Here is a 14,469-nt window from a genome sequence, read left to right as displayed (position 1 = left end):
GACCTAAACTCTGGAAGCTGTGCCAAAAAGGCAAAAAGAGAGCATAGGAATAGTCACCAGTATTGCCGTGGTCTCCCGGAATCTAAACTTTTCCTTAATACTGATTTACCATGCCTCATTCCATAATGTATCTTTGTGTGGATGTGGCCATTTTGGTAGAAAAGCAGTGCTTTGCTTCCCCATGTCAGAGCAACTCTCCTGATGACTGGTACTCAGATAGCTTGTATTATTTTAAAGGAAACAGGAAAGATTTAGAAAGCACAGGTTTAGAAAGATTGAATAAAGTAGAAGCAGGGAGGTCCTTAGTTACTGCGTCCTTTCCAACAAACAGAACAGCAGTGATGTCACAAAATCTAATTCCAAATTTTGTGAGACTAGAGGTCAATGGCAGCAGTGCCTTAGATCTCAGATCACGGGTGTCAAACTCAATTTAATCGAGGGCTGCAGCAGCATTATGGCTGTCATGAAAGGGCCAGTTGTATCTGTAAGACCATGTACCTACTCAGATAGATAGGAGTACTCAGGAGTATGAAGCTTGCAGAGTTCACGGGTGGGCTGTGTACAGAGTAAAGGGTTGAGGAGTGTGCTACATACAGAGTGCAGGGTTTAGGGGTGCGCAAGTGCAGAGCGCAGAGTGCAGAGTTTGGGATTGAACTACGTACAGAGTGCAGAGTTCAGGGTTGTGCTATGTACAGAGTGCAGGGTATGGGGTGCAAAGAGTGAAACCCCAACCCCCAAAGCTTTCTTGCATCTCTACTTTCTCCTACTTCGCCCGGCTCTAATACCTCCCTGTGTAGGGGCCTCTGCTACCCGTGTGTTCAACTCTAGTACCCCCCTGCGTAGGTGGCTCTGCTTCACCTTGCAGGGAGATTGTTCTCTCTCTCAGATTCTGGAGATCTGTCCCCGCTGTGTCCCACCCTGAGTGTGTCCAGGGATCTGTTAGATCCAGGCACAGCTGAGAACAAAGCTTTACCATAGCTGTGACAGTGGGGGGTGGGAGCAGAGGATTAGAGCTGGACATGACTAGGTCTGACAGGCCAGATTCCGCCCGTGGGCCTTGTGTTTGACATATGTGTGTTGGATGATCTCACAGTGCAGGTATACAGTTATGAGACTTAGGGGCAGGAGTACCAAGGCTCAAAAAGGTCTCTACTATTTTTCAGGAAGAATTCAATAAAAAAAAATATTAGGGAACTTCCTATGTACACTCATTTAGAGGTTCCCTATAAGATAGCAATTATTCATTTTTTTATGTTCAGGTCCACTTATTGTTCTAATTAATCCTGAATAGAAACATATTTAGTATGAAATTAGCCTTTCACTAAAACCATTTTTCTGTTCCTAGATCCCTCAGCTTGGAAGCAGATGAGGACTGCCCCCCAACACACTCTGGCTCCGAACAGGTGGCTGAATATTGCAGAATTGATTCCTCTAACATGGAAAAGCGTGATAAACTAAAAAAAGATAATGCATTTCCAAAAAGAGTCCAGGCTTATAGGACGCCTGAGATACAAAGATCGTGTGACACATCAAAATGGTCTGTTAAGAAGGATAATCAACAAAACGTGAACATTTCAAATAACCTTGTATCCCCACAGACCAATGTTGGTCATGTGAAAAAAATTCAAAAAATCTTTGAGGGTTTTGGTTCAAAGGACATTGTAAGCCATCATGTGGAACCTGTGAAATCTAAGAATGTTTCTCAGAGGGAAAAAGATTGTGTATCTGACCAGGAGGTGTCCACTGCTGGGCTTCACAGACCCGTTTTCTCTCAGGTTTTCAATCCTTTAAAAAAAGAACATTTAGAAAAAAGAAGCGAACAGGCCACTATATCTGTTATTGATAGCTCTGGAAAACTACACCCATGTATAATAATGGAAAATTATGTGGACACAATAGAGGATATTGATATTGTAGAAAACAATGATAACTTTGGTACAGATTTTGCAGAGACTCTTTTAAACAATAGCCACAAGGACAAAGAAACTTTTCAAAGACACCCCAGACCCACTTTACAAGATTTACAGCTTGCTCCCAGAACACCCACTTCACCCTCTCAGAAAATTAAGAATAATTTTTCTCTGGGTTCACCGAAAGGTTGGAAAAATGAAAGTGCAGTGGTACGACCAACCAAGCATTTCATTGGACAGAGAATTGAAAACCAAAGGGACGCTACTCCAATGCCATCCTATAAAAGTAATGTCTTCTTTACAGAGGAGAACTTTTCTAACTCTATTACAGATTCAGAATTGCAACAAAAAGAAGAGCAGACTAATTATCTCAGGGTAATACAGTCACTTCGAAAAATTAAAAACTCTCATGCTGTAGGAAAACCACAAAAAGAACACAGAACAGAACTCAATACAACAGTTACTCCAAATTTGCGCTCTGATGAAAGTCCTGACATTAGTACAAAAGAGAAACTGGACAAAAGCAGAACTGAGAGAGGCTTAGCTTTGTTAAAAAATGAGATCCAGGAAGAATATAAGACACAAGAAGTTTTGAAGCGATCAGTTGAGACAAAAAGCAAAATTACTAATTTAAGGTTAGGACAAAAAAACAAAATAGAGTCAGATGACTTGGATTTGGAAAATCAAGAAGAACCTATGATATCACATAATCGGTCATCAAAGTTCAGCAATAAGAATCTGCCTGTAAGGAGCCAGAGAAGCAGAAAAGATTTCCAAAAACCCATTTTCACTCAGAATAAAGACCTGGGAAGTTCAAATGACAGCAATCACTTAGAAGTTAACAGTGACAAACCTATAAGCAACATAACAAAAGACATTGTGGATGATGGCACATCAGATATTAGTAATAGTACAGATAAGAAATCAACAACTCACAAAGCAGTTCAAAATAGATACACAGCATTATTAAATAAAAACATACCAAACAATGTGGACCTTGAAGCTGGCCAACTGAATCAAAGTAAAAAGAAAACTGAAATTAAAGTTTCTGAAACATCACCAATCAACAAACAAGATTTGAAGTATACAGTAAAAGGTCAAATGCACCAAAATATGGAAATGAAACACACATGTGAGCTTGCTACACAAATAAGTACTGAACCTACAGCATATGAAGATAAAGTTCCAGACCTTGATGTAGACCAACTGAATCAAGGCAACAAGAAAACTGAAATTAAAATTTCTAAAAAGTTACCCATCAACAAACAAGAAAAAGAAAAGGGACTATCTTCAACCCACCAAAATATGGAAATAAGACACACACCCAAGCTTGTCTCACAAAAAAGTACTTTACTTACAGCATATGAAGATAAAGTTCCTGACCTTGATGTAGACCAACTGAATCAAGGCATCAAGAAAACTGAAATTAAAATTTCTAAAAAGTTACCCATCAACAAACAAGAAAAAGAAAAGGGACTATCTTCAACCCACCAAAATATGGAAATAAGACACACACCCAAGCTTGTCTCACAAAAAAGTGCATATAAAGATAAAGCTTCTGGTTTAATCATTGAAACCCTGAGGGGTCATTTGAAAGATGAAGATAAAAATGTTTGTGAAAAAAAACAAAATACAAGTATGGAACCAGAAACAGATATTAACACAAGACAAAAAATAAATGGAAGGCTAAAACAAGAAATACGTGAAGGAATCAAAGGAGATTCTAGCATAGTCAGGGACAAAGATGTGAAAGACATTAGCAAAGCCTATTTGGAGTCTGCAGTTAATGAGACTTTGGAAAAGTCCACAGATCAGCCAGCTACAGATGCTGTCAGTGCTTATGCTGAACAAACCAAAGGTGTTAATATGCAAAACCAGGCTGTTCCAGTGGTTGTAACCTCAATGTTAGTCTCTAGTGACCAATTTGTGAACCATTTTAATAATATTGAGGACTCGATGGTCTCTGTAACATTGACAGATGTACAAAAAGAAGCTTCAAGTGATCTGGTCATTGAACATCCCATGTATAAACCTGCAACTGACAGTACCACAAACCAGATTGAAGATATAAAGAATAAATCTGTGGATACAAATAATCATTCTGGACAAGACATACCTGTGTTGGTAACCTCAGCTAAACATTCCTGGGATCCAGGAACTTACAGAGTTGAGGATTTGATTACCCAAGGGGAAAATTTTATAAATGCTGGTATAAGGGATAACCAATTGAAAAATACCACTAATTTGCTAGTTGAAAATCACACAGAGGAGCCTTCACCACACATTAGGAAAAGTTCAACTGCAGGAATAATTATAAAAATTATAGATTTTAAGGACAGCATGGGAGAGGATTTTACTGGATTGACTGACTCATTTGATTATTCTAATAAAAAAAATGATTGCACAAATGAAGAAGAATCTACTAACATGTCAGTCATCACTCAGGACATGTGTACTCAAAATATACTTTCTGATAGCTTGGTACCTGAAAAAACCTTAGGTCACAAATCTGAAGATCAAATGAACGTAGGTGAACATAATGTAATCAGTCTGGAAACAAAGAAGCATTCAGAAGAAAATTCTTCTGTTTTTGTGATTCAAAACTCAAATATTAACAAAGTGTTTGAAAATGTATTTGAAGTTGAAAATAGAGGGATGGAGAAAGATGTTACTAACATGAAGGAACAGAATGTGCAACAGACAATTGTATTATCTGCAGAATTCAGGGATCAGCCACTTAGGAAACAAGGATATCTTGGGGACAGAAGAAAATATTCTAGTTTTACATTTTTACAGGAAGAAGATAAATCCAAATTAGAATATACCACAGATGTCACTGCGAATGAAAGTATAGATGTAGAAAATTTCAGGAAAAACCAAGAAAATATTTTTGAGCGTTCAGAGGCTGTGGATAAAAGTATTGTTGAAAAGCCATGGTGGGTGAAAGAAGACCAAGGATACCAGGTTGATGGCTTACTTCCTACTGCTTCAATTGATACACTTCAGGAGGTAACTAGAAGTGAGACCCATGATCAAGGTACATATGCCAAAAGAAACCAGTCTTTGGATCAGGTTGATGTAGTGTCCCCTGAAAAACCTGAAGATATTTCAGAAAGTGTCTATAAAGATAGGAAGACAGAAGCAGATAATAAAAGGTGGACATCTGTGCTGGAACAAGCTTTGGATGAATGTGAAAATGTGACTGTGGGAAAATCTGAAGATATAATGAATTTAGAGATTACAAAGGAAAAAACAATAGAAAATGGTCAGGAAAATGAAGATCAGATACACATAACTACTGATGTTAAAAATCAGTCTCAAGATGCTATGGACATTTTTTCTGCAAATTACATAGTTAAAGAATTGTCAGAAGATGCGGGCCAGGCTAGAATAGAGGAACTGGATGAGGATCAACATGGAGTGATTCATGGTGGGGAAGATGCTTTAGATTCTACTCTAGAAGCAGAAGCACTGGCCACTAAAGAATCAAAGCATGAGGTGAACCACACAAACAACGAGGTATTACAACCAATGGATACTGCTGTCAATATAAGGGAACATCCATATGACAACAGCAACAGGGAGTTAAAACAAGATCTGGTTAATACTGTTGTAGATGATCTAGAAAATGACATAGCTGTTTCACAGGAACAATATCTGCCACAAAATGAAATAGATGAAAAACTGGAACCTTTACAGGATGTTGAGGGACAAAGTCATTTATCTTTACCAGAAATAAAAGCAATAGACAATCAAGAAAAAGTACATGAAAATGGTACAGAAACCTCTAATTCCATAGCATCGTCAGAGCTATTAAAAGCACAAAATTCATATTTGGGAAACACGGAAACCAAAGGTGATGCAATCAGTGTAACTTCTCAGGGTGATGATGGACAAAGCCATTTACCTTTACCAAAATTATTAACGGTAGACATTCAAAAAAATGTATATGAACCATCTACAGAAACCTTTAAATCCTTAGCACATGTTATGTCTTCAGAGCCAATAGATGTACAAATGTCATATTTGAAAGGTACAGAGACCACAAGTGTTGAGAGGCAAAGCGGTTTACTTTTACCAGAATTAAAAAAAATAGACATTAAAGAAAATGTATATCAACATTCTACAGAAACCTCTAATTCCATAGCACCCACGATGTCTTCAGAACCATTAGATGTTCAAATTCCATGTTTAAGAGGCACAGAGACCACAAGCCGCACCAGCAGTGTAACTTTACAGAGTACTGAGGAACAAAATCATTTACCTTTACCTGAATTTAAAAAAACTGACAATCAAGAAAATGTACATGAAAAACATATAGAAACTGATAGTTCCACAGCTCCTTTGATGTCATCAGAACCGTTAGATGTGCAAAACTCATATCTAAGACACACAGAAACCAAAAGTGACACTATCAATATACCTTCACAAGGTGTTGAGGGACAAAGGCATTTACCTTTATCTGAATTAAAATCAATTGACATTCATCAAAATTTAAAAGAACTCCATACAGAAACTGCTAATTCCACAGTACCTCTGATGCCTTCAGAACCATTAGATGTCAACATGGCATTTTTAGGAGATACAGAGAGCACAGGTGATGCTATTAGTGGAGCTTTACAGGGTGATGAGGGACAAAGCCACTTACCTTTTCCTGAATTAAAACCAATTGACATTCAAGCAAATGTATATAATCTCAATACAGACTCTTCCAATTCCATAGCACCCGTAATGCCTTCAGAACCATTAGATGTAAAAATGGCATATTTAGGAGATACAGAGACCATGGGTGATGCCATCAGTGTAGCTTTACAGGGTGTTTATGGACAAAGCCATTTACCTTCATCTGAATTAAAAACAATTAACACTCAAGAAAATGTAGATGAACTACCGACAGAAACTTCTAATTCCATAGCATCTATAAAGCCTTCAGAACGATTAGATGTAAAAATGGCATATTCAGGAGAAACAGAGACCACGGGTGATGCCACCAGTGTAGCTTTACAGGGTGTTGATGGACAAAGCCATTTACCTTTATCTGAATTAAAAACAATTAACACTCAAGAAACTGTAAATGAACTACCAACAGAAACTTCTAATTCCATAGCATCTATAAAGCCTTCAGAACCATTAGATTTAAAAATGTCATGTTTAAGAGATACAGAAACCACAGGTGATACCATCAGTATAGCTTTACAGGGCGTTGAGAGACAAAGTCATATACCTTTACCTGAATTAAAGACAATAGACAGTCAAGTAAATGAAAATGATCTCTATACAGGAACTTCTAATTCCATAACAGATGTGAAGCCTTCAGAACCATTGGATGTAAAAATGTCATATTTAGGAGATACAGAAACCACAGGTGATACCATCAGGGTAGCTTTGCAGGTTTTTGAGGAACAAAGTCATATACCTTTACCAGAATTAAAGACAATAAACAGTCAAGAAAACATATATGGACGTTATAAAGGAATCCCTAATTCCATAGAATCTGTGATGTCATCGGAACCATCAGATATACAAATTTCATATTTAAGGGACACAAAAACAAGTGACATCCCCTGCGTTGCTACAGAAATTAATTCAGGCCCAATTTTAAATGACACTTTAAAAATTTGTAAAGATAGTCCACAAACTCCAAATGAAGACAGTAATGCTGCTATAAAGAAAAATGCTGCACCATGTGACGAGGAAGAGTCTCCAGAAAATATGGAGAGCTGGGTGAATAAACTGAGACAGCTGGAGACCCCTGAATTTTTAAGGTATCAAAAACCACGTCGTCAGCCTCATTCCACACCACAATTTATTCACATCACTTTGCCCCCCATAAAAGAAGATCAAGGTTCACCAAAATGTGATCAGCCTGATTCCAACTGGCAATTTCAAGAGAAAGAAGAAACGCTGAAGGTGATCGCCAATCCCAGTGAAAACAACTCAGCTTTGGAAACAAAAGCAACAGAACAAACTGAACAATCAGAGGAATCACCCAAGAAGTTCTCATGGGAAAAAAGCTTTGATAAAATCACAGTTAGATCATCTCCCTTGGAACTGATGAGAAAACATTCAGGAGAGGAGGGTTCTCGAAGTGAAAACTACAAAGCATTAATCACACAAAGTCTAAGCCAGCGAAAGAGCTCTATCATTGGGTCTTTATTGCTTTCTGACAGATTAGATAAAAAATCAGAGACCTCAGAAGGAAAATCCTTCTCCAGACTGGAAAGTAGCTACCTTCTCAGTAGCTACATAAAACCAAAAAAAGATTTACAGCAGGAGAAAACAGATCAAATAGGGTCACAGGACATGTCATCTACTGATAGCACAAATCTACATACCGCCAGTGACTCCCTAACCAGTGCATCAGGAGCAAACACAGCCAGTGACTCCCTAACCAGTGCATCAGTAAGTAACACAGCCAGTGACTCCCTAACTAGTGCAATAGGAGCAAATGCAGCCAGTGACTCCCTAACCACTGCATTAGTAAGTAATACAGTCAGTGACTCCTTACCTAGTGCATCAGGAGCCAGCACAGACAGTGACTCCTTAACCAGTGCATCAGGAGCAAACACATTCTGTGACTCCTTTACCAGGGCATCAGGAGCAAACACAGTCAGTGACTCCCTAACCAGTGCATCAATAAGTAACACAGCCAGTGACTTCTTAACCAGTGCATCAGGAGCAAACACAGTCAGTGACTCCTTAACCAGTGCATCAGTAAGTAACATAGCCAGTGACTCCTTAACCAGTGCATCAGGATCAAACCAAATCAGTGACTCCTTAACCAATACATCAGGAGCAAACACAGTCAGTGACTCCCTAACCAATGCATCAGGAGAGAACACAGTCAGTGACTCCTTAACCAACGCATCAGAACCAAACACAGTCAGTGACTCCTTAACCAATGCATCGGGATCAAACACAGTCAGTGACTCCCTAACCAATGCATCAGGAGAGAACACAGTCAGTGACTCCTTAACCAACGCATCAGAACCAAACACAGTCAGTGACTCCTTAACCAACGCATCAGGAGCAAACACAGTCAGTGACTCCTTAACCAACGCATCAGAAGCAAACACAGCCAGTGAATCCTTAACCAACACATCAGGAGCAAACACATCCAGTGACTTCTTAACCAATGCATCAGGAACAAACACAGGCAATGTCTTCCTAACCAATGCATCAGGAGAGAACACAGTCAGTGACTCCTTAACCAACGCATCAGAACCAAACACAGTCAGTGACTCCTTAACCAACGCATCAGGAGCAAACACAGTCGGTGACTCCTTAACCAACGCATCAGGAGCAAACACAGTCAGTGACTCCTTAACCAACGCATCAGGAGCAAACACAGTCAGTGACTCCTTAACCAACGCATCAGGAGCAAACACAGTCAGTGACTCCCTAACCAATGCATCAGGAGAGAACACAGTCAGTGACTCCTTAAACAACACATCAGGAGCAAACACATCCAGTGACTTCTTAACCAATGCATCAGGAACAAACACAGGCAATGTCTTCCTAACCAATGCATCAGGAGAGAACACAGTCAGTGACTCCTTAACCAACGCATCAGGAGCAAACACAGTCAGTGACTCTTTAACCAATACATCAGGAGCAAACACATCCAGTGACTTCTTAACCAACACATCAGGAGCAAACACATCCAGTGACTTCTTAACCAACAAATCAGGAGCAAACACAGTCAGTGACTCTTTAACCAATACATCAGGAGCAAACACAATCAGTGACTCCTTAACCAGTGCATCAGGAGAAAACACAGCCAGTGAATCCTTAACCAAAACATCAGGAGCAAACACATCGAGTGACTTCTTAACCAATGCATCAGGAACAAACACAGGCAATGTCTTCCTAACCAATGCATCAGGAGCAAACACAGTCAGTGACTCCTTAACCAATGCATCAGGAGCAAACACAGGCAATGTCTCCCTAACCAGTTCATTAGGAGAAAACACAGGCATGGTCTCCTTAACCAATGTGTCAAGGACAAACACAACAAGTACAACAGAAGCAGGCAAAGCCAGTGAGTCCTTAACTGGTGCCCCAGAGACGAAAACAAGCAGTGACTCCTTAACCAGTGCACAAGAAGCAAACAAAGCAAGTGACTCCTTAATCAGTGCAACAGGACCAAACAGAGCCAGTGACTCCTTAACCAGTGCATCAGTAACTAATAAAGTGACCAGTGTCCCCTTAACTAGTGCATCAGGAGCAAACAGAGCCAGTGACACTTTATTCAATGCCTCAGGAGCACAGAAGCCCGAAGATAAAGATTGCAGCTCACAGCTCCAGAGTAATAATGTCCCAGCTTCAAAGTCTACTGTGTTGCTGTCCAAGCTAGAACCACCAGTAGCTTCACCTTGTAAGGTCTTCCCGGATGTTTGGGTGAGATGTGTTACAGTTTCATGATTTATAACTGATCTTTGAGCACCTGCAGGTTATTTTAAACATGTTTAATGGATAATATATAATCATAGTTTAATTTTTGGCTTTAGATATAATTGTATATCTATATGAATATGTCTAGGGAAAAGGTTTCATTACATAAAGGGTTATTTACCTTTACCAAAACAAAAAAACCTCCCTATGTAGGAAAGGGGTGCCTGTAGATAAAAGCAAAGTTGGCAGCTTTGACCAAAGTTGAATAATGGCCTTGCTATTGGTGTAGGCTATTTACTTACCTCCTGAAGCCTGGCCAAAAAACTCATAGAGAAGGCACCCCCTGTCCTACCTTATTGCTAGCACAGGAGTGAGCTCTTTCTCAGATTCTCGGAAAGCTTTGGGGGTATGTAAATAGCTGACACCTAAAGCAAGATCATTATTTAACTTTAGTCAAAACTGCACATTTTCTTTTCTTTGCAAGCTCCCTTCATCTGCATAGGTATTTTTTTGGTAAAGATAAGGTAACCCTTTAATAGTTGGGACTCTCAGAAACTATTAGTTGGTAATGGTATTTTTTTTGGTTTTGTTTTGTTTTAGCAACACCCAGCGAAAATTCATGGAAAGCTGAATCCAAGACCAGGAAAGGTAAAGGTTTAAACAGTTCCTTTACATTTGTGGGTCATAATAAACAGAAGGACTTGAGGAAGCAGCAAAATGCATAACTGAGAATTGCTCTAGCATAACTGTTATATGAGTTAAATGTTATACAACTGTTATTTCACATATTTGAACCTCAGTAACATAGTTTCTTTTATGTTTAATAGATCATTTTGTTTTCTGAGCCTGGGTTCAGGGGGCACAGACACGAGATCTACAGTGATGTGGGTAACATGAGTGATTGGGAGTTGCAGGGAACAGTCTCTGTCCGCATTGTGCGAGGAGGGTAAGTTCAATCATCAATTACTTATACACATACAGTACATCCCCAACAGAGATAGAGAAAGCAGAGCAGATTGCATTACAGGGTGATACATGAAGCCATAAAGCAGAAAAGTAGGCAGCTTCAGGCATCATTTTTCTTGTAGAGCAAACAATTATGTCACTATGCTAAGCATAATATTATAACTAGGGCACACTGCAGGCTGTTGAAGAGCTAGGCTACACACGCAATATTTTGAATCTCCTAATGAGCCCATACATTTATCCTTTTTTTTTCATTCCTTCTAATTCCTCCCCATTGTGCTATTGTTTTCTGACCAGTGGGATCTTTCCCCTCCTGTCAGAATACAATGATCAGTGCTGCCGGCTATAGCTGACAGCACTGATTGGGAAAAACCTAACAGGCTGGTTGTACAGATGTCGATCAGTAGATCGACTTCTGTAAAAGTAGGGTGCCGATCTGGCCAGTCCCTACTGATCCAACTGACTTTCGATCCATGTATGACTGCCTTTAGTGGCTGGAGATTATCCTGTTGCCTCATTTTAAGCATATTTAATTCAGAAGAAATTCAGAGAATTCTTTGCCATGAGGTGCCATGTTGAACTTCCATTGACCAGTATGAGAGAGTGAAAGCGATAACACCAAAGTTAACACACTTGCTCCCCATTCACACCCGAGACCTTGTAACACTAATGAGTCACATGACACTGGGGAGGGAAAATGGCAAATTGGGCCCAATTTGGACATTTTCACTTAGAGGTGTACTCACTTTTGTTGTTAGCAGTTTAGATATGAATGGCTGTGTGTTGAGTTATTTTGAGGGGACAGCAAATTTACACTGTTATACAAGCTGTACACTCACTACTTTACATTGTAGCAAAGTGTAATTTCTTCAGTGTTGTCACATGAAAAGATATATTAAAATATTTACAAAAATGTGAGGGGTGTACTCACTTTGTAAGTTACTGTGTATATACCTATATATATACTGTGTATTTTTTTTCTTATTATTTTAGCCTTTTTGATTTTAGATCAGTGATTTTTGGTTTTGATTATTGTAATAAAATAAATGACGCCTACATTTAAATGACATAGATGGCTTCTGTATGAAAAACCACAATTCCGTGGCAAGCGTGTAATGCTAACAGAAGGTGATACTGATCTGCCCTGTCCATGGGAGGTTGAGGAAGCAAAATCAGAAACACTCTCAAATAATACAAAGAAACCCAAATTTTGGATTGGTTCATTACGCCATTTAGTTCGGGTGAGTAAAAATGTATACAATAATAATGAAAGTTACCTTCCCTCTAGATATTTAGATAGATAGGTAGTTTATGTCTCAAAGCCTTTTCCTTCCTTTTTGTCTACCCCTCCTCCTTAGCTTCACAAGTACACTCTTTTTATAAAACTCTGCATCCCTTGCTCGATGCAGTCAAATTATCTTGGGTTTGCACTCATGAAATACTTGCCTAGTCTATCAGAAAGGAGTTCAGGACAGGAGTAAATGCAGTCACTAAATATGACTTAATTTACAGAAAGGTGTTTTCTTATTACTCAAGATTGTGTAAAATGGTGTATATCTGTAAAGTTAGCTTTTATGGCCTCTTTATTTGCACAAATTAGCTATAGCTAGATTATTCGTGTATTTTCATTTAGTGAACCTGAAAAAGGTCCTTTCTTGACCCTTAAGAAGAAATCAATGTGCAGCTAATGAGATTACTCTAAACTAGTTGTAAAATAGTTAAATCTTTCAGTAGCAAATATATTTATTTTGCAATGTATCCCCAGCTTTGGATGGCTGGATAGATACGAGGGAGAAAACCTGATGGCACTGATCTCTCAAGATATATAAGGCAAAAAGCTGCCTAAGTTTCATGTTACCAAAGCAGTTTGGTGATCCTATTTTTTTATATTTATCTTTACTGAAAATAATTTTATGAACAATTTGTTTCACTTTTGGATAAGTCGTGAGGCCACCCATGGGAATAAGAATGGTTCACTTTTTACTCAAATCTGCTTTAATAGGATATAATAAAAAGTCACATGACCGTAGGGATATAAGGATAAGGATACATCTCATAGACTAATTAAATTTGGTTTCCTTCATATATAGGATTTTCAAGTTCCACAGATAAGTCTGTTTACGAAAGAAAATGGAGAAGGCAATAAGGTGACAATCACTGGAGCCACTCCTGATTCACGTATACAAGGCTACCCAACCAAAACAGAATCCATCATTGTGCACAAGGGACTGTAAGTATCTGCTACACAAATGGTAAATGCAGGTGAAGTGTATATTACTAAGTTTCAATGCTGGGATAAAGGTTTAAAGGTCTAATAAAGTCTGCCCACCTAGACATATCATATCTGTAGTGCTCACTGTTGAAGGAGCTACTGTTTTCTCAGGAAGAAATTAGTGGAACAACAGACAAAGATAATGCAACTCAATAGAGAGCATCTAAAGCATGACACTAAATGTAACAGGAGAAACAATATATGAATATATAAATGTAACAGGAGAGATAATATATAAATCTGTGGCAAGTAACAGCAAAATATCAAGGTTACCTGACTGAGAGTTAAATGAACCACTATCTAAACCACAGGCCAGTAGAGTTAGCCGTTGGTGGGACACTGAGTCTCCCATTGGAAAACTCAATCTCTCACACAACAGTGTTTATACTCCTATGGAAAAAACTAAAGGTTGTAAGGAATACAAGTGAACAACAGCCCAATAGGTGCCGCCATCGAAATGATTCAAAGAAAAAAAGAGGGAAATGTAGGTTGAATTCAACACAAACATACCCTCCAAGGGGAGAAGAGGACTTTCAAAGGCACATACTGAGATGTATGACTCAAAATATAAAAGAGAAAAAACAATCTTTATTGATTACATGATAAAATTAAGTAGAGAGTGGCCAAAAGAGATCACTCCTACATAGACAAAAAAACTATACATAATACCAAAGAAAAGGACACATTAAAAACAAAGCCAATACCATTACATGGTAATGCATTCAAGAATAATATATATTATGATTGGTAAATTATTTCTACTTGACTGATGCAAGGAATGCTCGATTAACAGGTCTACGCGTTTCATGGTATGCTTCTTCAGGACCATTATTAATCAGAGTAATTCTATATGTTATGCATGGCGAAAAAAGTCTCCCGGGCGGGCACAGGGGATCAATAGGAGGGAAGGCAGCTAAAGCAAGTGTA

The 14,469-nt window shown here is 38.7% G+C and overlaps 1 protein-coding gene across 1 annotated transcript in view; it reads left to right on the top strand.

Moving 5' to 3' along the window:
* Positions 1-14,469, top strand: part of CRYBG2 (crystallin beta-gamma domain containing 2) — a 221,013-nt gene that overhangs the window by 144,719 nt on the left and 61,825 nt on the right. The window contains exons 4-9 of the mRNA XM_082248058.1: positions 1,346-5,943; positions 6,109-10,310; positions 10,905-10,952; positions 11,132-11,250; positions 12,343-12,511; positions 13,361-13,500. Of these exons, the coding sequence (XP_082104184.1) occupies positions 1,346-5,943; positions 6,109-10,310; positions 10,905-10,952; positions 11,132-11,250; positions 12,343-12,511; positions 13,361-13,500 (9,276 nt within the window). The remainder of the gene's footprint in view (positions 1-1,345; positions 5,944-6,108; positions 10,311-10,904; positions 10,953-11,131; positions 11,251-12,342; positions 12,512-13,360; positions 13,501-14,469) is intronic.

Source organism: Pelophylax lessonae, assembly GCF_965119305.1.
Source record: "Pelophylax lessonae genome assembly, chromosome: 2".
NCBI lineage: Eukaryota > Metazoa > Chordata > Amphibia > Anura > Ranidae > Pelophylax > Pelophylax lessonae.
The sequence above is the reverse complement of the archived record's forward strand: the minus strand, read 5'-3'. Positions and strand labels throughout refer to the sequence as shown.